At 37.1% G+C, this 24323-nt stretch overlaps 1 protein-coding gene across 2 annotated transcripts in view; it reads left to right on the forward strand.

Annotated features, from left to right (window-relative positions):
• Positions 1-24323, forward strand: part of FBXO11 (F-box protein 11) — a 78959-nt gene that overhangs the window by 31274 nt on the left and 23362 nt on the right. The window contains exons 2-9 of one of the 2 annotated variants that reach the window (XM_042789311.1): positions 7595-7722; positions 7839-7920; positions 14588-14732; positions 16067-16196; positions 17261-17344; positions 17434-17566; positions 22680-22786; positions 22885-22996. In XM_042789311.1, the coding sequence (XP_042645245.1) occupies positions 7595-7722; positions 7839-7920; positions 14588-14732; positions 16067-16196; positions 17261-17344; positions 17434-17566; positions 22680-22786; positions 22885-22996 (921 nt within the window). The remainder of the gene's footprint in view (positions 1-7594; positions 7723-7838; positions 7921-14587; positions 14733-16066; positions 16197-17260; positions 17345-17433; positions 17567-22679; positions 22787-22884; positions 22997-24323) is intronic. The other variant, XM_042789312.1, reaches the window with a different exon arrangement.

Genomic DNA, 24323 nt, shown 5'->3' on the forward strand with positions numbered 1-24323 from the left:
TTCAAGTTAATGTATTTTTTATTTTTTTTTTTTTTAAGAAATTCAATTTTTAACCTGGTGTGAAATAGCATTTAGGAGGGTGGTTGTGGGAGAAAACTAGAATTTTATCATCAAATCCTAGTTACCACCTTCTGCTTTTCTGCTTCTGGCTTCTGAAAAGGAAAATATTCTTCATAGTACCTGGAGGGGTTTTCAACTAGTGTTCACACATGGTTTTTGTGCTAGATCGTTTTAGACTATGAACTCCCTTGTGAATGAGGTTCAGAGATGTGAGTAGCTGTTTGTGATGGCTGATAATTTTTAAAGAAATATAGTTGGGGACAAGTTTTGGGCTTGCAGCCAGTTTATCTTTCCCAGTTGCCTCTTATCACTTTCTGTCTGCTTTGTGCCAGCTATAAGAACATAAGTTTTTGCTTTGTGCATACAAACTGTATTTTAGTATGCAGCATTTTGAGGGTGCTAGTTGACCTAGCAGACCTTTGAGGGAGTGTTTTTTCTCCCATCTGATTTGAGTGACCTAGGTAAGGATTTCTGTAGTTGGCTTCACAATGCACTGAGGGGGAGAAAAGATCAGATTCATAGATAAATTAATTTCCATTAGATTGTAATAACAAAAAATAACCTAGGCGTTGAGAAGCTCTTTATATAGATAGTAGTTACTTTTCTTCTTGTAGGACATACGTTTAAATGTGTTGTAAAACTAACATGAACTTTTGAGCCAATACAGATAGAGTTGAGCTCTGATCTATTCTTATTCTTTTTAGGCCATCATGACTGCACAACCTATTTCCAGAGAGTAATAAGCTGTCTCATTTGGCCATCAGTGTTCAAAAGCTTAAAATGTAAATTCCAAAAAGGTGCTGTTTGATTCTTGGGGTGGGGGGTGGTGTGGTGTGTATGTTTTATTTTGCTCTAAAGAAGTACTGAGACTTTTAGCTTAAAGTAGAATTTTTTTTTTCCTTTCAATTTAAGAAATAATTTCTATACAGCAAAAATTTTAGGTATTTCACACACTTTTTGTTCATCAAATAAACTGTTACAAATGACAATAAGCTTGCATATTGTTATATATCTTTGTTTTATTATCAGTAAGAAATTGTATGTATATTTAAAATATTCTAGTAGGCAATAATAGTTATTGTGTCTAGTTCTTGCTTCCCAGAAGGCAGAATCTCTTAGTTGTGTGGTGTTCAGTAAGTCTGATCTTTCTGTAGTCTTTAACAAAGCGTACGTTTTCAGTGTTAGGTCTGTCCCCTTTCCAAACTGAGAGCCTGCTATTCTGAGTAGAGATCTGTCTCTGAATCTTTTTCTTGCTGTGTCTCTTCCAGTTCCAAATGTTACTGACTCCTGCCAGAGATTAATCCTGCTTGTTGACCTGTGCCATCAGAACCTTACAAAAATACCATCTCTTAGATTTTACTTTTATGAATAAAGCTGCTTTGGATTTTGCAGGGTTTCTTTTCATAATTAAAATATATTACAGTATTTATTAAAGTAAATATTTTCTTAGTAGTAGATAAGTTTGCAGCTACTTCTTATTTTATTACCAATTTTTTGTATTTAACATAAAATGTAATTGCTGTATACATGCCTCCTTTTTATTTTTTTATTTACTTTTTTGAAGGTGGGGTGTGTTTTTGTTTTGTTTTTTTTTTTTTTTTTGAAGTCCACTTTGGAGAAGTTGGAACTTGACAGTGAAAGACCACCAAAATGCTCTCGCCCTTAGGACATATTGGATCTGGGCTCAGTGAACTTTGCATGTCGTCTTTCTCAGTTCTTGAGTTGTTTGGTTTTGTTTTGATTTTTTGGTTGGGGTTTTTTGTTTGGGTGGGTTTTTTTGTAGTGGTATTCCTAGCCAGTGGCTTTCTCTTTGGAGAGGTATTTGGATATCTCTCAAAAGAAAATGGTCTCCATTTCAAAAGCAATCTGCCATCCATAACTTAACCCTTAAACGTTGCCTTGAATCAGTGGGAAAGCTCCTACTGGTGTGAGAAACTTTTGCTCTGAGATATGGAGTAGAATGTACCATTTCTGTACTCAGTATCTTTCAGGTTTTGGTACTGTATCTGCTTTTAAGTGTCAGCCACTTATTGGGAGTGTTTGCAAGGACATAAGATGAGTGTCAGTCACACTGTTGATACATACATTTCTTTAACAGCTCAGTCCCAGAGATTTTGCTGCTTAAAGAAAATTGGTGGGTGGGTGTATTCTTGTTTTTTTTTTAGGTTGACAATTTGTTACGGAGATGTTAATGTTTTTGCAGTTACTGTATATGCAAATACAGAACTCCTGCCTTGTATTTCTGTTCTGCAAGTTATGTTGCCTCTATTGCTATCTTTTTCATGTGTACCTTTCCTTTCTACTTCCTTAAACTTGTCATCTCTTCTTCTCTGTTGCAATTTTAACCTAATCCACCAGCGAGGTAGTTGGAGCTGTCATCTCACATGTTGGCAGTACGCCTTCCCCATTTTGCCAAATATATAGCAAGATTTGCTCTACCCGAAGCAACTGAGCTGTATCAGTTCACATTTTAGTTGCATTTCTCAGATTTTCTAATTATGAAGATGGACAGTATTGAGGTTTTTTTTTTAATCTTAGTAGATAATTAATTCCAAAATTGCACCAGTTTTACTGAAGACAATAAGGAACTCGTGTTGTTGAAATTTGCTTGATAGTCAAGATGAATCATCACTTCAAATAAGTTTGTTATGGGTTAACTTTCTTTTTCAGAGGTGTTCTTCTAGGACCTACTCCCAATTTGATATGGATTTCTCTATTTTAAAACTAGTTGGTTATGTTTCTCACCATTTTATTCGCCTAATCTGCAGGAGCAGTTTCAGTGCTGTCCTGTTTGGGAATACCTGCCACCCCTAGCATTTTGTGTATCTTTACTACAAATACTTTGTTTTGCTTTTTTCCCCCCCAACCTGTTTTGGGAAGATAGGGAAAAACTGCACAAAGAAGTTAAGTTGCAGTGTTAAAACTAAGTGATTAAGCCCTACAGGTTAGTGTATGAGCTTCCTCATTTAAAACACCCTTGCACCCCCTTCCTTTTTTTTGTCTGATAAGAGTGTGTTTTGGGTGTTTAAAATACTTCTTAAAGCTTTTATCAGCCTTACTGTCTTCACAAGAGTTGTTAAATTATTTAAGATAACTCTTAGAAATACTATCTGAACATGTGTAAGGTAGAAGTGAAACCACATGCACATATTTTTGTAAAGATGATGATGCTGACATGAGACCTCCTAGAGAAGTGATCTATTTATTAAATAAACTATCTTGTAAGTCCTTTGTCACTTTTCTGCAATTTACAATGTAGTCATGAAACAAAAAAAGTTAATTTGTACTCTTTAACCTACATACTTTACTAGCATTTGTGGAAATGACAGTCTTGATTGATGATAGCAGTTGACAGAGTGACAGATGAATTTTTTTTTTTCCCTCCTGGAAGTATTTGTGCTTACTGGTCTTTTATGGATGCTGAAGCTTGTACTGTTACGGTTCAGGTTTCATGGGCCATTTTGAACTATCAGATAAGGTACTTAATTTAAATTTAGGTTTTGACCTGTCAGTGTCACTAAATTTTTAATTTTTAATAAACTTGATTTTGTTTGAAATTATTTTATCTTGCCATACAATATAATTGGTGTAAAATATTAAGGTAAATGTTTATTTGAGAGCAGACTCAGCTTAATTTAATGTCTTAAAAATTGCAAATGTATTGACTGTTAGAACTGTGACAGCATCTGGCAGTCATTTCAACAGGTGTTTGTATGAGGACGTTAACATTGCACACAGTCCCCCACATTTATTTATTGACTTTTCTGCCATCAACAAATGTGAATATAATGCCTTTTATCTATGTTATTAGATGCAGTAGGTGATACTGTTAGGGTTTAAAATAGGGTTTTCCAAAATATTTTGGAGGCACAAAGGTTCTTTATTTTAAAATTTACTTTTCTGCTTTCAGGCAGGCATGTGTCTGTTATGTGAGTGTGTTTTTTAGGGGAAGATTTTCAAAATACAGCTCTTGGAGTTCTCTATTATGACTGGTGTCATGTTGCTTGCTCAAGAAAGGGTAATGTGCAGTATTCAGGAAATACTACTTTCTGAGAAGTATTTATCTGAAAGCTAGCACTGTAGCTGTTTTAGTCTGTTCAGAGCTTACAATGGAGCATTTGGAAGGCTAAAAACAAGCACAAAGACTACTTCTGTAACAGATCGCTTAAGACTTTTAGCTTTCCTGACAATGTTTCACTTGACAATAACTACACAGACTGCATTTGGAAAAATATTATCAGTTGTTATTGTTCCTGAAATATTAGAAAACTGCGCAGAAGCTAGTCAGCCCCTCAGAAGTGTGAGAAAGAAGTCACCTAACTCACCTGGCTCTTGTTACCCTTCTATAACTAGCAAATTACCTGTGCACAATTTGCAGGTTCACTGCAGGGCCAGGCCTGAGGCTCTTGGCTTCTGAAGCACTCTCCTCCCTATCAGCTGTTCTCGAAATACTTGAGCCACTGTCACGATATGTTCCACGTGCATGGACTGGTGCCTCCAGGCAGTGACAGGCACCTTGGCAGGTGTGTGTCCTGGGCACCCTCCTGCTTCCCGTGCGCTGTGGGGATTTGTGCTTCCCCCGGTGCCCTTCTCTCATCTTCCTTGCCATGGAAAAAAAGGAAGATTTTAATTCTGCTGATACCTGCTGTGAATCTGAGTGAATGCATGCATATCCTTTAATGTCATTTGTGCTAGAAAAGTGATCATCGAGCGGGACTCCTGCCATCCTCCTAAATCCACTGCAAGAAAATGAATACATTTCTCTTCTGCTTAGCCAGTCCTTCAGTGTTTCAGCCAAACTGACCTTTACTTCCATTTTCCCCCACAGGCTTCTGCCTTCTCTCCAGCAATAATATGTTTTGTCCTTAGGTGGCCTCCATGGGTTTACTTCTGTGGACCTGATTGGGGTTTGTCTCTGCCTTTTTCATCATGTACTGAGAGATCAAAATTCTGTGCTTTGAAAAAAATTTTTTTTGTCATCTTTGCTTATTATGCTTTTGTTGTGTTTCATGTGGTGATTTTGAACTATTATACTGACCATCCAGAACAGCAGGGAAAAAACCCTAGCTGTTCTGACAGTTATTTTGTGTCTTCAATGCAAAAAAGGGGAGCGGGTTTAACACAAGACACTCAAAATCCTGGAGTAGCATGCTTCTGGGGGATATGAGCAACAGAAATTGATTGCTGTATCAGATCTTGAATAGAAGTTAGGGGTACAGAGTAGATCCGTGCTGCAGTGTTTGAGTGTGTTTGGGTGTTCCACTGTGGGAGCGCCTTGCTGCTGGCGGTGGCCGCCTGAGCCCCTCCTGGCAGGGCCTGCCACAGACCCACAGCTCCCTTTCTGCTCTGGCATGCGAGGGGAGGCTGGGGACTCTCCTGTAGCAGCTTCTGTCTTCTGCCTGCTGATATCTTGTTAAATTGGTAAGGTATTTTTTGATCAGAGATGAAGAGAAACAGGTAAAATTAGATGACTGAATCATGAGTATGCAATGGGTCTGCTTTGGGGTCAGTAACCTCCTGCTGGTGTGCAATGCCAGCACTGGGCCAGACACTCCTTCACAGGAAAATGCACTGCAGTTTATCTGTTAGTGTCCTTCAGGTGGTTGGTTGATTTTTTTTTTTTTTTTTTTTTTTTTTTTTTTTTTGGGGGGGTTGTGTGCTGTTTTGTTTCTGTGGGGGTCTTTTGTGGTGGTGGTTGGGTTTTCTTTTTGTTGTGTTTTTTGGTTGTTGGATAATGCATAAATATTTAGCTGTATCATAGGTAGAGAAGTGCTCAGATGCTAGTGAGGTCTGTCATGTAAGTAGCAGACAGGGAGAGGGAGCGAGCTACCTTCTAGCTGTAGTTATGGAGGGTGCTCTGTTTTAAAACAAGTGGTGTGTTTTTAATAGAAGTTTCACAGTTCACTCCTGACCTTGAAAACCTGTACTGTTGCTGCAAAAGGGGTGGTGTTTCTTCCCAGTTATGTGGTTATGTCCTCTCCTTGGGTCTGTGCTGAGCTGGCCCTGCTGCTTGGCTGGCCGAAGGCTAATCATGAAGGTCATTCTTGCATGGGTAGTTTTCTGGTGGATTAATGAGCTGATGACACTCTCTGAGATTGCTCTGAGCTGACTGCGAAGTTGCACACGTACCACCAGCTAACTTCATCTTTTTACCAGTTTCTGTCCTCTATTTAGATATCCTGGCAGTGTTATGATCCGTTTGATACATGGCAAAGTTTGCCATTTCTGAAAATCTGCTATAAGGTAGAGGAAAAACTGGAACCAGAAAAGAGCAGGACACTGAAATAGCTGCTTCAGAATTTTGTTGTTCAGCTGTCACTGATGTAGCATCTTGGACTATGATAGCATGCATAATCCTATTGAAATGCAATGTTTTGTAATTAATGTTTAAAAAAATGGGAAAACCATGAGATTAAGATCTTGATATGTAAGGGAATTTTAAAAACTTTAAAAATTGCTTTTTGTATGTGTTTAATATTTGAAGAGTAGGGGGGTTATGGTGGTGGTTTTGTGTTGGTTGGTTTGTTTTGGGTGGGGGTTTTTTTGGTGGCTTTTTTTTTTTTACATCAATTTCTTCACCCTAAGAAGCAGGAAAATGGCTTAGTCTATGGTATTGCTTTTCTGGCTATCACTTTTACATCATGTTTTACTCAGTATAAAAATGAAAAAGCAGTTAAAATGAAAAGGAAGTCTAAAATTATTTTCTCACAGTTAAGCATCTGCAGAAAGTATACCTTAAGTGGAGCTGGGCTTTAATTTATTTTCTAGATGGCTTAGTTCAGGCCTTTTCTAAATTCTTGGAACTTTATTATGTGATGCTAGTTGTAGGGTAAGCAGAGACACATAATTACTTCTTGCTTGTTTTGTGTATGTCCCATAAATATATGCACATGGAATATTGAAACTAATGAATCAAAAACTTTAAAAATTATACTCATCACACTTTCTGCACGTCTTTTTTAAGGGCAGGGAGAGAATATACTCCTACTTTTCAAGTATAATTTAGGCAAACAGAATAGCTACCTCCATTTCACAGAAGGATTTGTATGCTGGCTTGGGCAATTCCTGAAATGTTTGGGGTAAATTCTGCCTTGAGTTTTGTACTAAATGCCATGTTTACTAAAGGATTTCTTTGTAACATCAGGTTAATAATTGAAACTCCTGTGTTCTTTGTTATGTTGATAGTGTTAGGTGAAAAATTTGAGGTAATGAGGTGATAGAATTAGCACAGTGAATTATATACTTGCAGAGAAACCAAAAGCCTAGCGTTCTGGTTTTTGTTGGGTTTTTTAAGCAGCTTTTGGTATAGCTGCTGTGTACATATGGAGAACATAATCTAATTCATGTGTACTTCTTCATGTAACTTCATGTATGCTGTGTATATTCTGGTTTTTTTCACTAGAAGTCTCTGTGCTCTAGCACTTCCACCCTACCCTCCTGCCTAGATGTGTTTCTCTGAAAATTTCTGTAGTGTTTTTCTGGTATAAATCACAACAACAATTCTAATTAGCAAATTTTTGTTTTTTGTTGACAGATGATGATGTACCTGCAGATATGGTTGCAGAAGAATCAGGTCCTGGTGCACAAAATAGTCCATACCAACTTCGCAGAAAAACTCTTCTACCTAAAAGAACAGCTTGCCCTACAAAGAGCAGTATGGAGGTAACTTTTGTTTGGTTTTAATTGTAAAGTAAATCTTATTGTTTCAAAAATAGTAAGCTAATTAGTACTTTTCGTAAGTTACCTAATGACTGAACTGCTTATTTATTTCATTAAAGGGTGCCTCCACTTCAGCTACTGAAAACTTTGGTCACCGAGCTAAACGTGCTAGAGTATCTGGAAAATCCCAGGATTTATCAGGTAGTAACTTTTTTGTACAAAAAAGTGAGTGAGGGAGAAAGGGGAGAAACATTTTGACTTCACACCCACACACCACCCCCTAACTTATTTTCCTGTCTGTTTTCCAGCTAAGGAACAATAGTGAAAAAATAACTAGAAACTTGTTCTGAATTTCAAATTTGGAAGCATGATTTTAATCTGATTTTTAGAATCTGGCCCTGTAATCTGCCCGTTTCACTGCAGGCATGTTGGTTTGGGTTTTTTTCGTTGGTGGTGGTTTTGATTTGTGTTGTGTGTTGGGTTTTTTTTTGTTTGTTTTGTTTGTTTGTTTGTTTTATTTAATTCTTCTCAAAGTGTTGTGTAGTTGTATCTAGGCTACTGTTAGAAGCAGTAATGCTGCAATGATGCATCATTCTGACTAGATTTATTTACCATTTCTTATATTGTATTGTTCCAGTGTATTAGAGGTGTTTTTGGTATATCATTATAGCACTTCATTGTGGAGAGAGGAAGAGAGTTTGTGTGTGTTTTATAAATTAAAAAACCACACAGGCCTGTCCTCCATACATGTATATACAGTTTATGTACATTTCACACACATACAGTATATGTACATTGTATAATAAACACATACATGCAATGCGTGTATGCACAATTATATTGTGTATGTGTGTGCACTTTTTATTTGTGCGCACACACACATATTTTATATATATACATGTAAGTACACATATCCTACTTGTAGAAAAAAAACCATAATTTTTCAGTCTTTCTGCTTCTACCCTCTTCTGTCTCCTGACACACACTTTCGTTCCAGGAGATTTGCTGTCACTTTTCCCTGAAAAATCAACACCAGTGCTTGCCAGCTCCCATTGATGTGGTTTCTATTGCTTTCCTTGGTTTTTTTTTAGCCCATGTCTCCCTTAACATGGTGAATTAAAACTGAGCAGCTGGCACAAAGCTTTGGTCCGTTTTCATTGCTTTTGTTGAAGTCTGTTCTTTCTGGCTTCTCACCTTTTCCATAGTGTAGATTTTATCTTTCAAGCCCTCTGTCTCAACCCCTCTGTTTTATTCTCTCTCCCTGCCTTCCCCCCCACCCTTCCTTGGTTAACTCTTAATTCCAGCAGTTGTTTAAGAATCATTTAGCCTCATATTTATATCCTTGAAATAGCCAGAACCAACTGAACGTCAGTCTGTGTCATTCTGCTTCCAGTTTCATTTCCTGGTTTGATATCTGAAGCCTTGTGCAAAGTTGTCTTGTCATAGACCTGGCTTCTCTTGCCAGTTCTTAATTTTTCTTCAAGGTCATCCACTTTTGATGTGTTCTTCATTATGCTTTTACTTGCCTCCTTGCATTAGTGAAGGTATGTAACTCTACTCGAGTCCTGTGGTACAAATTACAGCAGGAATGACATTAATTTCCAAAGGAATTCTCCACACTTTTGCTACACATTCCTTTTGTTGCATTCTTGAGCTCATATGGGGGAAAGTATGGGGACTGTGGAGGCTTCTCCAGCATGGAATTACCAGAGGAATTCTAAACAATGATTTTATAATTGAACTTTCAAGAATGTATTCAGTCCAGTTGCAATCTAACAAGGGAGTGTCCTCAACCCATTTTCTATTAATCTCTTTCCCAGTATGCATGATGGTTATTTTGTATTTTCCACATCGAGTTTTTAGATGTTCCTCTAAATTTTGTACAGGCATTAGTTGCAGTGAGATTTCCCCCACCTCCTCCCCTGGTTTTTGTTGGCATAGATAATGATAGCTGTTGTGACTGAGTTGTAAGCATGTGACTTTCTGGATTGTCATCAGTGGAGATTGTGTATTGTCATCTGGAACATATAGCTGCTTATTTTAGAATTGTAGATTAAATGAAAGCGTAGGACTAGAAATATAGGAAAATGTCTTGGTGGAGAACCATTCCTTCTTGCGTGGACTCCGAGTTGAGGAAAATTTGGCGGAGATAAGAAGAGAAATACCAGTCAATTAGAGTTTCCAACTGGAGTGGAGCCAGTAGTTGGAAAAACAGAAGACTATGCCTTATTTTAATACTGATTTCAGAATTAGTGCTGCTGAGAGAGAGTTGCTATTTCAAACTGTAAGGAAAGGAAAAAAAAAAAAATCACTCTGCCGTCAATAACACATTAGAATTTTGAAATATTGACATATATTTTTCTATTATTTGCAACCCTGTCCTCCAGTGGTCTCTTTAGTAGACAATGAGTTCTTCAGTCCTGAAACAGAAAGATTAATGAGTATACAAGAATCAGGTATGATGGAGCTCTGGTGCTTATATTACAAATGACTTGTGAACCTACAAATTCAGGATTTGTTTGACATCGTAGAAAACATTTACAGCTTTTGGATCTTACTGATATGAATACTTTGGTCATATGCTAATATAGTATTTCTTGATTTTTGAGTTAAATTGTCAATATATTCTGTTTCCTTACGTTACCTCAACTGTAAATGTATGCTTCTGCTTACTGGAATTGTTTCATAGTCTTCAATACCACTTGTCTCATCATGTCATTTTAATGCAGGGTTTTAATCATTTGTCATACTCCTCCTTTTTGTTTATTACTGCGTAGGTTTTTCCTCTCTTGCTTTAAGATCACTGCATTTGCATATCCATTTATACTAGGCAGTTCTTGCTAAATTCTGACCATCTTTGGAAGACTTCAGTTCAGAGATAAGTAATTTATTTATTTTCACTCAACAGAGTTGCTGTAGATACTGAGACGCTAGGTCACTAGATCACTCATTGATTGTTCCATACATTAGGTACATGCACAGCTCATAGTTCACAGAACTTATTGCCTTTTAATTTTTTTTTTTTTCCTGTTGATTTATAAGATGTTTTTCCAAGAATACTGCATGCTGTTTTCTGACATATTTCTTCTACTTAACAAGAAAATACTTTTACTAAATGCCTCTTTATGGAACAAAAGCTATTTGCCTCCATCTTCTCCACTAAAATGGACAGAAAAGGTATCTATGCAAGACATAATTTACAATTTGGTATTCATATGCTGGCATTCTTGGTCTTTGTACAAAGAAGGTAATTCATTTTCAGGCAGCTTTCCCTGCCCTTCATCTTGGTATTACTATACTAGTTTCTATCTACTAAATGGTCGAAGTTGAAACTGAATCAGCTTTACACATATCCTGTGGAAACAGAATGATATAACCAGCCATGTTTTTGATTTTCAGTTGTCTAGTATATTAACACTTTAATAAAGTCATAAATAGTTCAACTGTCAACTTATAGTAGGGCAAAGATGAAGATCTGTGATGATCTCTTGCACTTTATTTTTATTCTTGTCTATTTTTAACACTATTTGGAAAATTGTCAGGTGTTTTTTTTTAGTATGCATTTCATACTTAACCTTCACTCTCTCAATAGGCAGAAAACTGTCAGGAGTAGCAGCACACAAATGTTTCTGATTTGGTGGCCATACAGACCTTTAAGACTGTTCGGCTTATTTTTGCACACTGGGAGGAAGAACATATTGAATGCATCCTTGCTTTATCAGATTACTAAAAGATTCCCAAAATGTGAAGTTCGAATTTATGAAACAAAAGCATGGACTTCTCTGTTGGACCCAGAGGATATTTAAGTCTTCGCATTAAGCAGCAAATTAGCTTTTTAAAATCATGCTGAAGAATTCCACCTAGTAACCACTATATCAGTGATTTGAGTGGAGAAATCTTAAATCAACCATTTCTTCTTAATTGAGCAGAAGGGTGATTTAAATTAAATTTCTCACTTCTACAGGATTTTGGATAAAGGTGTGTGAGGATAGCAAACACCCGTAAAATCATCATCTTTGTTTTGCAAGCAGTGCCTAAGTTTCCAAGTAATAGAGCTTGAAAAAATGCAGGAGCTAGGGAGGTTTATTGTGGCTTTTTTTAACTGCAGGAAGTTTTTTGACGCTTTCAATGTTGGTCCCTGCCCCTTGCAGCAGGGAAATGCATCTGGGCATCTGGATTTCAATTTTTATTTTGTGATAGGGCCTAGGGACAAAAATGGGAGCAATGGGAAACTGTTGATCAATGGGAGGCACTACACTAGTGAACTTCCCTCTTCAGTAAAATATTAGTCAAGGTCCTAACATAATATAAAGGAGGAAAAAATTTTGCAGGTTGTTTAAGGAAATAACTGATTGTCTTGGGAATAAAATCAAATTGTAGGCTTCAGGGAATTGTGTGTTAAAAGGAGAAGACAGGTCATGGAAGGCTTGTGAGGATTTACTGCCTTGCATTTCACAACATGGCATTTCAGCTTGAAAGACAGTAGAAGACTGTATCTCCCCATCTAACTGGAAAGCTACCAGAAAAAGATGAATTCAGAAGGAATGTCCAGCTATCCTGTGATGCATTTCAAGGGTAACTAGAACTGTAGAATGAATTGCTGCTGCCTGTTTGACACAGGAAAGAATCTTTGTATCTCCAGTGGAAAAAGACCTTTTTAAAAACCAGCATTGATTGTGCATGTAACACTTTTTGCTAATGCCCAACCATGCTCACCTTGCGGACTGCTGGTATATGCTCCCCAGATTTTGGGCTCCCCAAGGGTCTCTTGAGCAGAAGGCCTTTCCAGACTACTTGAATTTTATTAATTTTGATGGCTTCAGCCTGACTTGTAAGGAAGTTTTTTGGGGGTTGTTTGTTTTTTTTTTGCCTTTGTTTTGTTTTGCTTTTTTAATCTGGCAATAATAATACTGCTGCTGAAGGGAACTGTCTTGGCCAGCTTCTGGATGTTCATTCTTCCCTCCTTGTGCCCACGCTAGCACTTCTGTAGCTTGCAATGAACTACAGCAAGGAGCTGATCCATAAAAAGATGTTTGGGTGAGGATGGGTAAGGATGAGGAAAAAAATGCTAGTTTATACTGTCCATGATCAGTACTACCATCCTAAAGGATGCTTTAGGAGCAAATAGCTATGAGTGTGTGGAATGATGAGACTCAGCCCTTTTGTACAGCATAGATTTTTGTTGGATTAAAGTGGCATGTACCTATAGCCTGTGACTGTAAGCTGTGCTACTGTTGAGAGAGCAGCCATCAGTCAATTGCATAAATGCCCTCCTAGCATTTTAGAGAAAATCAGTATTTGTGAATCACCTAGGTGACCTTCATAGAATGGTGCAACAAGGAACAGGTTCAGGGAAAGTCACTGCAAAGTCAGTAATATTTCAGAGTTTCTGCTAACTGGCCTGACCACCATGGAAAACCAGCTGAAATCACTTCTCTTATAGTACACAGGTTCTGGTGATGTGCTCTGTAGACCACAGTTTAGTATCATCATAAAAGCCACAGTTCTAGTCCTTCCTTGCAGCTCATGTCTTCTCTCTTTTCTAGCTGGAAATAACATAGCTATTTGTGGTGTTTTGCCCAGGGAAGCCTTGGGTTTTTGTTTTTGTTTGTTTTGTTTTGTTTTGTTGTGGTTTTGTTTGTTTGTTTGTTTTTGTTTTTGTTTTTTTTTTTTTTTGTTTGTTTTTTTGTGTGTTTTTTTTGTTTTGGGTTTTTTTTGTGTGTTTTTTTGGTGTGTGGAATATTACATGGTATTCAGAATGTTATTCACTCAAATTTAGTAGGTATTCTTTCTGAGGATGACTTCAGTAGTCTTCCTGTAGTAGCCAAAGTCACACTCCTATTGCTTCCTAGGTTCAGATGTTCTAGGAAAAAAATGAATAATGCAAGGAGCATTATATGGATGTAATTGCATTATGAATGTAGCAGGAGCTTTTAATGCCTTGCATACAAATCCTCTAAACTTTGGAAGCTGTTCTGTATGGTTCTTCCTGAGAAAGGATCCTAAAGACAATACCAAACAATTGACCTGTGCAAACAACTCCCCTGCTGTGAGAATACCTGCCACAGAAGGGTCTTGTGAGGACACAAACTACAGGTGGGGGTTTCCTATAGGAGCTGTCATATGTAGAGTGTGCATGTGCCCAAAAGCAGGGTTTTAAAAGTTCATTTGTGTCTCCCCACAATGATATGGGAATACCACTTTCTCAAACATCTCAAGAAATAATTCTCTGGTTTAGATTTTTCCTTTTAAAAGAGCACGAATGGGATTAAGTAGGAGGAGGAGACTTTGAAATTATTGCTGGCTACTGGTTTCCTGCATCCCAGACATCCCTTTTACTAATGTGTTCATTGTGAGAGAACAAGGAAGTTTTACTAGTAGTCTTTCCAGACAGTGACACTTTCTGAGTAAATGCTTTCATGTTTGAAAACATTTGTAGAGATTTTGACTTTAGGACTGGATTAGTATTATTATTATTACATGGATAATGTGGGTTAATTGAACCACAGTGAAGCTAATAGCAGTGAGGAGCCAGTATATCTGGAACATGCACAGTAGCCTACTTAACTTCTGCAACTGTATGAAGATTGATTCCTCCAATAGAAAAGGTGGACTAAAAAGTTTTGAAAGAGGACTTGAAGTCTACAACTTCTACCTGACTGAGTCAACCATTTACCTCTTGTTTGGTCTGTGTTTTTTGTTTGTTTTTGTTTGTTTGACTTCAGATTAAATGTACTTAAAACAGCTACTTTGTGATCATTGACATTTTAAATTAGAATCTTTCAAGTGGCAAGTTGGTGATCTATCTTGGTCAGAATTTGGGCTGGTTAAATATGTCAATAATCTTATATAGATTACTGTTTAATAGCAGCACCTGCAGAACAGTATCTTCAGGAGAAGTTGCCAGATGAAGTGGTTCTAAAGATCTTCTCTTACCTGCTGGAGCAGGATCTCTGTAGAGCAGCTTGTGTGTGTAAACGCTTCAGTGAGCTGGCTAATGATCCAATTTTGTGGTAAGTGAAAAGCTATTCCTCATTATCTTGAGAAATATTAGATGTGCTTCACAAGATGCCAGTACAATAGAAAAAAAATGAAATGTTGGCTGCAATTAGTTGAATTAAAACCAATTGTATTTTAATGTGTCTGGTTTACTTAAGCATTATTTGTTATTTATGAATATTTGATTACGTGTGTTTAAACAGTAAAACTTTTGATTTCTCTAGTAGTGTAGATACTAGTTAAGTAATGGCTGTTAAAAAAAAAAAAAATCACTGAGGTATTCCTTCAGTAGCCACTCCCTTCCTCCTTCCTCTCTTTAACCTTTTTCATACTTCTGCGAGGATTGTGTTACTTGAGACAAAACCCCACATTTCTTAGTGTTAGATGCCAGTTTTGTGTAGTGTTACTTAAATTTTATTTTCTTGGGGAAGTTGATTTTTGTTTCTTTTGTTTAATGGTTGGATACTCAGTCTATTTTCCCCCATATGAATCCACCTTACCCCTGGGTTATTGAGAACTTAGATAAATGGGACCTAAATTTGTAATATTTTTTTAAGTGAGAAAATAACATGCTTCTTAGGCCGTTTTTTAAAATTAGAGTGAGACTAAACAAAAAAGAATAAAAATTTAGTATAATATTACAAAATTGCACTACTTTTTTCCTGTCCTGAAGAGAGTTTTGGAGATGTCTGGCCAGATGAATCACAACCTGTGAGATTCAGTGGCATCCTCTAAGTATGGGCTTAAGATCAGTAGGCTCAGACACTGCAATTATTTGTGTTCTGGCACTAATCAAAAGAATCCAGTTGTTGTGTGCTTCATGTGCTATCTTCTTCTAAGCCACTGTAATCTGTCTGCTGATGAACTCTCTGAAATACAGTACATCATTTGTTCTCTGAATGCATTTTTTTTCAGCCTTTTTTTTTTTGGCAAGGTGAGGAAGAGGTGATGTCACACTTTGTCTTAAATTTTGTTATTCCTATGCTACTAGCTTTCAGAAGTGTTAAAGCAATCCTGTAGTTAGTATACAATTAGACTCTCATCCCACAAACAGTGTAACTAACTGCTCAAATTTCTTCATGGAAATTAGATGTTGAGAACTCTTTTGCTTGAATTGTGAAACACATGTCAAAATTTTTCTTAGAAAAACACATAAGTCAATCCAACAGAAAAAAATGTTTTGGATGTATTTTAAAGTGGTTGGTACTGATCTTGGTCAGACTCACTGTCACAGACTGGCAAACGCTGTTGGAAAGACCCCAGTTTTTAACATTTGGTGTGTTACATTGCAATGGAAGAGTAATCAGAAATACATTACTTTTCTTTTCTGCTTGACATGTCTGCTCAGGAAAAGATTGTATATGGAAGTATTTGAGTACACTCGTCCAATGATGCATCCTGAACCTGGTAAATTTTATCAGATTAATCCAGAAGAATATGAACATCCAAATCCCTGGAAAGAAAGCTTTCAGCAACTGGTAACAGTAGTATTAATTTATATTCCAATTTAAAGACAGTTTATAAAAATAAAAACCTCAACTTCTGAAATGTGGTTGACAATTGTAATTTTTTTGGTTTTAGACTTTAAATAAGATGATGGGACTGAGGAGGTGGGTACAGATCCTTGTATTGCATTATGCAATAGGGGGATAGCAGAAGTTATTTACTGTTTTGAGATACATCAAGGTAAAGGGGAGTGCTTGAGCATCCAGCTCTTCTGTCTTGAGTTTTCCTCGTGTTTTGCATCACTTGAAGCTCTGTGGAAGAGATTGTCATGGTCTGTGGCTTGCAAATAAATTTCAGATATATTGTTGTTGTCATAAATTATTAAACCACTGTGCTTGCTGGTTATCAGATTTGTATGCATCTTCCACTAGTGAACTAAACAGTATATTGGTAATATCACTTGGACTTAAATAGTGATTTACAGCTGATGTGCCTGGAGCTAAACAAGTTACCTTTAAGGCATGTGATTAAACCTCTGATCCAAGGTGTCAGAGGTGTTGTAAGAATGGCTGGGCATGATATTTGAAAAACAGAAGAAAGGGAAATAAATATCAAGGTGAATGTATTATACAGTACTGTGTGTATTTGGTTAATGAAATTCTGAAGTTTATTGAGGACAAATACTTGACTTGGCTTCTTTGTTCAATACTCAATCAAAAGAGAAGGTACCGGATTCTTTTTTCCTCATCACATAAACGCAGTTTGTTTTGTGGCAAGCTGCTAAAAAATGAAAAGATGAAATCAGAACATCTGTTATGGAGTGGATAAGGTACATGAAGCTTTTCAGTCATTTTAGAGGCTTCTGGCTGTGTAAGTAGGTTAGCCCTCTGGTTTAATTGAGCTTTTAGGCTCAGACTTTTTTTGGTGTTGCCATTTCAAATTGGGTGCCTAATATGGGAGGTTGGAATATGATACTTAGTTCCTGAAATCCACTATCAGCACATGGATTGTTAATTAGAGGATTGGTAGATCTCTTGCCTGTGCATTCAGATCCACATATCTGCAAGTTTATTATAAACAATTTTCTTTGTTTCAGTACAAAGGAGCACATGTAAAGCCAGGTTTTGCTGAACACTTCTACAGTAATCCTGCAAGATACAAAGGAAGAGAAAATATGTTGGTATGTTTCTAAAGCAGTTCTTAAGAATATTTATGTATCTTTGCATGGGTATTTCTCTCTAAACTTGTGCCTTTTTTTTTTTTCCCTAGTATTATGATACTATTGAGGATGCTCTTGGTGGAGTTCAAGAAGCTCATTTTGATGGACTTATCTTTGTTCACTCTGGTATATATACTGATGAATGGATATATATAGAATCTCCAATCACCATGATCGGTGCAGGTATTTAAACTGAGAGCATCTTTGTCTCAAAGTATGACTTGTGTTAATTACCACCTTAATTACAAAGTTATTCTGGTATACTCTCTGTCCACTATAAATGCCCGTCTTTTGTCATCAGCCTGGTAAATAAGTATTTTCTGTACAAGTGTCGCTAACTAAAAAGTAGCTGATTCTTCAGACTGAAGTACCCTTGTCTGCTTGTTAATTCTTGGAATAACTTATTTATCTTCGTGTTTCATTAGGAGAAAAACTGTATTTGTCAGAAAGCATACTCAGTTACATGACTGCAGTTGAAATTTTCAGGTGGTTCTTAGGAAATTTGTTTATATATAACCTATCTCCAGAGTAGAATCCAGCAGTGGGAGCAAGCCCAAATTAGTATCTGTCCCATTTTCTTCAGCATCATAATTTCATCTCGAGGAAGGAAATGAGAGCATCCAGCAGAAAGACTCTGAGACTGGAGGTTTTTTTCTCTGTTCGTCTCTCAACTGTTCCTCTAAATGAGAACCTTTATTGAGAAGGAAATAAGGCTTTCAGAGTAGGAAAGGTTGAGGAAGTTAGTATAAGTGAATACACCTGGCTGCAAATTATGGTGCTTGTGGAACTGTTTGTTTTTCCTGTCCCTACTGTGAGCATGTTAATACCCAGTAGCACAATAGCATGGTAAGAATTTAGACTGTCTTAAGGTCTGGTAGAGATTTTGCTAAAGAGATCTCAGACCTCTTGCCCCTGTGGTGACCCAGAAGTGAATTGTCATCTGCCTGCTTTTTCTGAGATACTGTCTGTCTGGGTTGGGCTTTTTTGGTTGGTTGGGGTTTTTTGGGTGTGGGTTTGTTTTTGGTTGCTTGCTTGTTTGTTTCGGCTTTTTATTGTTGTTGGGTTTTTTTGGTTTCTGTAGGTGTGGGGTTTTTTGGTGTGTGTTGGGGTTTTTTTGTTGTTGTTTTGGGGGGTTTTGTTCATTAGTTTTGAAAGTCCCTCTTTTCAAGTATCTATCTGTTCTACATACCAACTGTTTTGTTCTTGAGTGAGCCTATTCTGGCACTTCTTGCCTGGGTTTTGCAGCCATGGCAGTGAGAATGGTTTTGAGCAATGCAGTCAGATCATTCCAATGCTAGTCTTAAAACTTGTCCCTGCAGATCTGCAAGATGCCACTACGTATGGTGGTTTGTCGGTTCATGACTACATTTCTGAAGCTAACATCCTGAACATCCCCGCTTACAGTGCTTTGGTTTGTGTTGTGGAGAGGTTTTGGAGCACAAACTGGATTCCTTTTGAATGAGACTCATCTAAGAGACATGTTCCTGGAGTACTCTTACTGCACTCTAGTAGTCGGTGTACATTCAGTCAGAGGGACCAGGCTAGGACTAGTCCAAAGTCAGTAATTACTAAACTCCCTGTCCTGCAACACATGTGATGTGGATGACTGATCTCAGCATTATTTCACTCTGTGGTACCACTGCAGTGCTTGCTACTGCAGATGTGGCCTTGGACAAATAATAGAACACCCCTGGCTTCTGTTTCAGATAGCGGATGACAATAATAGATGCCAGTACAAATAGGGCAAGTCATATTTGAGAAGTGTTTAAAATCCAGAAGAAATTGGATCATCACTGTCCTAAGATATAAAATTTCTCAATTACTTCGTGAAACTTGAAACGACATCTTTGATATCTGGTTAAACTTCTGTATGTTCTCTGGCTCATTTTAAGTTTTGAAAGGCCATCTGCTTTCCCTTCCACTGGAACTAACTGTTTTTTCTGAATAACTTACGTTATCTTAACTCAGTTCTTTAAAAGCAAGGGATCTGCATTATGTATTTTTGTAACAAAATAGCTGTCTTGGGGAACAAAACCTCTAAGAGGAATACAGAAATGCTAGATGTATTTATATTTCAGTTTCTGGCACTGCTGACTCTTCACTTCCTCAGACTTTCTCCACTGAGTGGTCCGTGACAGTGTAGAGGGAGTCAATTTTCATTTGTCTGGAAAAGAAAACAAATTAAAGTGAACCACTAAGCCTTGGAGAACTACCTCTTCTCTGTTCAGTCTGGCATGCTTTTCAGCATGGTAGGATTAAGGCAGCACCAAATCTCTCCGCAGTTCTGCTCAAATTTCTTTAATAGTTTCTTCTGGTGACTTCTGAAGAAGCACATTATTAGAAGGGCAGCTTTACATACCTCAAGTTTTCAAGAAGCTTCTGCTTTCTCATATAAGCAAAATAGTCTTACAGAATAATGCCTGGTATTCTAGGCTTGTTGTTCTGTTTAATTTGGGGATTATTTATTTCTTAAATCTAGGGGAAGGGGTCAGGTTCAGGAGGAGGCCTTTGGAGGCATTACTTGTACTGTGGCTTATCCGAACTGTCAAGTAAGAAGCAAGAGAAGAGGTCCTGTAAGGACATTGATGCATCTGGTTCAGTGGACAGAAATACCTATGAATTAAGAGCTCTGTTTTCCAGAGTTGAGGAGGGTGTGTCAGATTACTGCAGGAATACAAGCCTTCCATGGAGTGCTCATCTCACTCAAGACATGAAGCTTCTCATCTTAATAGCTGAGTTTCAGCAGTTGTACAGTCATGTTTCCTGATCTGAGAATCTTCACTGAATATGCGTTTTTTTCTGTATTTTAGGAGATACAACTTTATTTTTTTTCTTTTTATTTTCTGTTTGATTTAAGCAATGTGCACCTAAGTGAAAAAATATTATCAAAGGATTGATCAATCAAGAAAAAAAATAGTAAATACAATAAGAAGAATTATGGTAAAGACTGTCATAATTTGGTATTTTTTTACTTTTGAGTGCAAGAGAACTTTAATACACCTGAACTATTCTTTAAATACCTGTTCTGAATCTTCGGAGTGAAAATTATATTTTAGAGTACTTTAGAGCTGTGTTCTTTGCTGTAGATTTTACAGACTGCAAGATCTAAAAGGGCCTCTGTGTTTTTGCCTGATACAATTGAACAGGGTCACAATTATTTCCTGCAGAATCTAGTTAATTTTCTATTAATGTACTGAAAAGTGAAATTGTTTTATTCTTTTTGAGGAATAAAACAATTCTGAGGCAACATTCAGTTAATTTTAAATTTTTTAGGCAGTCCCTTATCGTAGGATTTCTGTTAAATTATTTTAAATGGTCTCATCTTGGTTCTTAAACTGAGCATGAATTCTGATCCCATGGAACATAATTTCCTTAGACTTCAGCAAATAGACTTTTCGAGAGCTATGTTTGTTTGATTATGAAATTAGTGGTCCTTTTTCTCTTCCCTTTTTTTATACTGGTTTCTGTCTTCTAAAGTGGTCTAAACCAAAGCTGAAATATAGCTATTTCTCTGAAGAATTATTTTGCCAAGGTTAAATAGGATGCTGCAGAGGATTTCTTTGATGCATTTAGAATGAAACCTGTGCTTGAGCAAGTCCCCTTCCCTTTTCAACCTTTTCCTGGGAGGGATCTAAATGCAGTGGTCTTACAAATTGGCATGTTCCATAATGGGCATTCTGGGACCTCCCAAGCTTAGAGACTTGTAAAGTAACTCCTGTGCTGAAAGGAAGGTGGTGTCTGTAGAGAACATCATCCAGGTGCATGGTAAGCACCTCCAGGCACAATTCCACAAAACTGTCTGCTTTGTTTGATAGTGTTTCAGAGCATCCAATATAAAGTGCAATTTTTCTTTGCCCCTCTAAGGGGGAACATAATTCTGATATTAATTTATGGTTCTTTTATTTCCTGTTAAGGGCTCTGTTTATTTTCTGGTTTTGGTTCACCTGCAGTGCTGTGGTGCCATGCTTTTTCAGACACTGAAGTATACTGATGTGTGTGTGCCATTCCATTTGCACCCCGGTGAATATGTAGAAATGTTACCAGGCCACAGAAAAATACTTTGTATGACACAAGTCCTCACCAAAACCTCTTTTAATTCTTATCTAATACTAAGTGAATAGTGGTATGAAGAAGAGCTAGACTACCTTAAAATATTTACAGCTCGGCAGTAATGAAAGCAGAGATCTGGCTTTTAGATAGTGAGAACAAGCTGGATAATGATGTAAATGTTGCTTCATTCTGACTGGCACCTTTCTGCCTGAGTGATAAAGAACAGGACATACCACTTGTCTGTACTAGTGTCAACAGTCAACAGAAAAAGATCTGCTCGTGAGAAATACAGTGCATAGGCTCTTCAATAAAATACAGAATTTAGGGCCAATGTCTGGTCATGTTTGTGTGTCCTGAATTGGGAATAGTTTGAAATTGCTATCAGATAACTTATCTGCTATAATATGTGAAAATTCCATATTTACATTTTGTGTATTGAGGAATGCTTCTTCTGAATTGCATATTTAATGTGCAGTTATGAATCAGACAAACTATCTTGCTTGTGAATGAGTGTCATTGAATTTACACCGATGTAAAACTGTTGTTAACCTGTGCTCCCTCTGCTGGCTGTTGCCATACCAATGTGAACATTTCCTTCCTCTGGATTAAGGATAAAGAATAGAGCAGAGCCTTGCTTCTAACCCAGGAAATCAAATTGCAGATTATGGGAATTTGCAAATGATCCATTTTGAAACCTTCTGTACATACTTTCAGAAGCATAGTTCAGTATAATTTTTATAAGATTTTCTCCTAAAGAATAATGAGGATATAAATTCAAAACTCTGAATTCTAGATTTGAGAATTGTGAGGAGGTCAGTTGTAGGTCATGAACATATTACTAAGTAGTTGTTTAAATTGGTTCAAATTAGTGATGGAATGTATGTATTTGGCTTTAATAAAAGGGTTTAGAACACCAAACTAAATTGTACTTACAAACAGAATTAAGTGTCTATATGGTATCCATGTTCAAACTGTTAACTTAGGTCATAATAAGCAGCAGACAAAAACTAACCCTCTGCAAAAGACTTTTCTCATGGTACTAGATGTTAAATTGGTGCAAGATTGTCTTAAAGACTAGTTTCTTCATTGTCTCTTGAAACTTTAAGATTCTTCTGACATGAAGACTATGTGCCAAGAATAGCGTTCTTTTTCCTTTGTTGCTTTGAACAGCATTCTACAAGTCTTCTGAGGATTTTTTTTTTTTCCAATGGCATAAACTAAGACTTAATAAATGTCTTCTTCACAGCACCTGGAAAAGTAGCAGATAAAGTTATAATAGAAAACACTAGAGATTCCACCTTCGTTTTTATGGAGGGTTCTGAAGATGCCTATGTTGGATATATGACAATCAGGGTAAGAGTCTCAAATTTCAGAAGAGCTTTTAATGATTTCATTTTAATGCTTGAGCAGTTAAATAAATACTACATTTCTGTGTTGTCTTCCTTTTTCAGTTCAACCCTGATGACAAATCTGCTCAGCACCACAACGCACACCACTGCTTAGAGATTACCGTGAACTGCAGTCCAATTATAGATCACTGTATTATTCGAAGTACTTGTACGGGTTAGTGGGCTTTTTTTTGTTTGAAATTAACACTGTGTTTGAAGTTATTCAACTAACCAGAGCATGTGGAAGCAGCATACAGATTGATTATGCACACTACTGGCATATTTAATTTTTTGATGCAAGTGTTTAATACAGGTCTGCAAGCCTTATTTGTCTTCAGATGGCATTATTAGAGTGACTTCTTTGTGTCCACAACCATTTTGATAATGCATACTTAGTCTTCTGTTTGAATCAGTTTGGACTCTCTGGGCAGTTAGTTTAAAATCTGAAAAGTGGTAGTTTATATAAACTTACCTTGTTTTGATACATATAGTTGTAGCTGGCAGGAGAGGGCATTTGAAGGGGGATACATGGGACTTTTACATTAGGTTCATTGCAATAGGCAGTATTGGGATTGATTGAATTAAAACGGTCTTCAGCTGTAGCTGCTAAGCTAAACTCACTTTCCTGTCAAATGGAATTACTTGACATACTCAGAGTATAAGTTCCTAGCTATACAGGCAAAAGAAATGCATAGTGTGGAAAGTTAGACTCGTTTCACAATCACAAATAACGAGGAATTTATACCACCTAATTTGGGAAACACTAGATTCAGGAAGGAAAGTCAGAGGCAGTGGAAGTGAGAGCCTGGATGGCAGTTCAGTTGTTGGCAGGAAGACATGGCAATTCACAATCACTAGACACGAGACATAGCAAGTTTAATATGTTTGAACACAACCAAACACAAACAGTGGAGTGGGAGTGTCAGAATGAAGAGGTACAGGAGAATTAAGATATTGAGTCTTTTCATGGAAATGGTAGTATGACCCTTACAGCTATTGAAATGGAATTGATCTACACATCAGGCTGTGCATAAAGGTTGCTCAGCTCAACATAAAGACAAGGAAATGAGGAGATCCTCAACTAAATGTAAAAACTACACTTTTCTGGTATGAACTGTGGAGGAAGGTATTCTGCAGGGCACTGTAAAAAGAGTGGCGGAAGGATACCTTGTCTGTGCCTTGTAGAGGAAGATATGTTATTTCCTGAAGGTTTTAGGCTATAAAACACTACTTCACTTTTGGTCAAGGCTGCTCTAAGCTCGTTGCTTCACCATCTGTTTTATTGGAGACATATCAGCTAATATGTGGAAGTCTTAAAAATTAAAAAAGAGGAACAAAGGACAGCTAGTTGCTCTCAGTATCTTTATTTTTTTGTTTAATACTAAATACTGGGAAATTGAAGTATACAAAGAAAATTTGTTCTGGAAGTTCCTGTATACCAGTATTGGGGACCCTGGACCACATTTGGCTTGGTTATAAGAAGTCATTTGAAGAGCTGCATA

This window comes from Tyto alba, unplaced genomic scaffold (assembly GCF_018691265.1).
Source record: "Tyto alba isolate M040663 unplaced genomic scaffold, T.alba_DEE_v4.0 Super-Scaffold_16, whole genome shotgun sequence".
NCBI classification, from domain to species: Eukaryota; Metazoa; Chordata; class Aves; order Strigiformes; family Tytonidae; genus Tyto; species Tyto alba.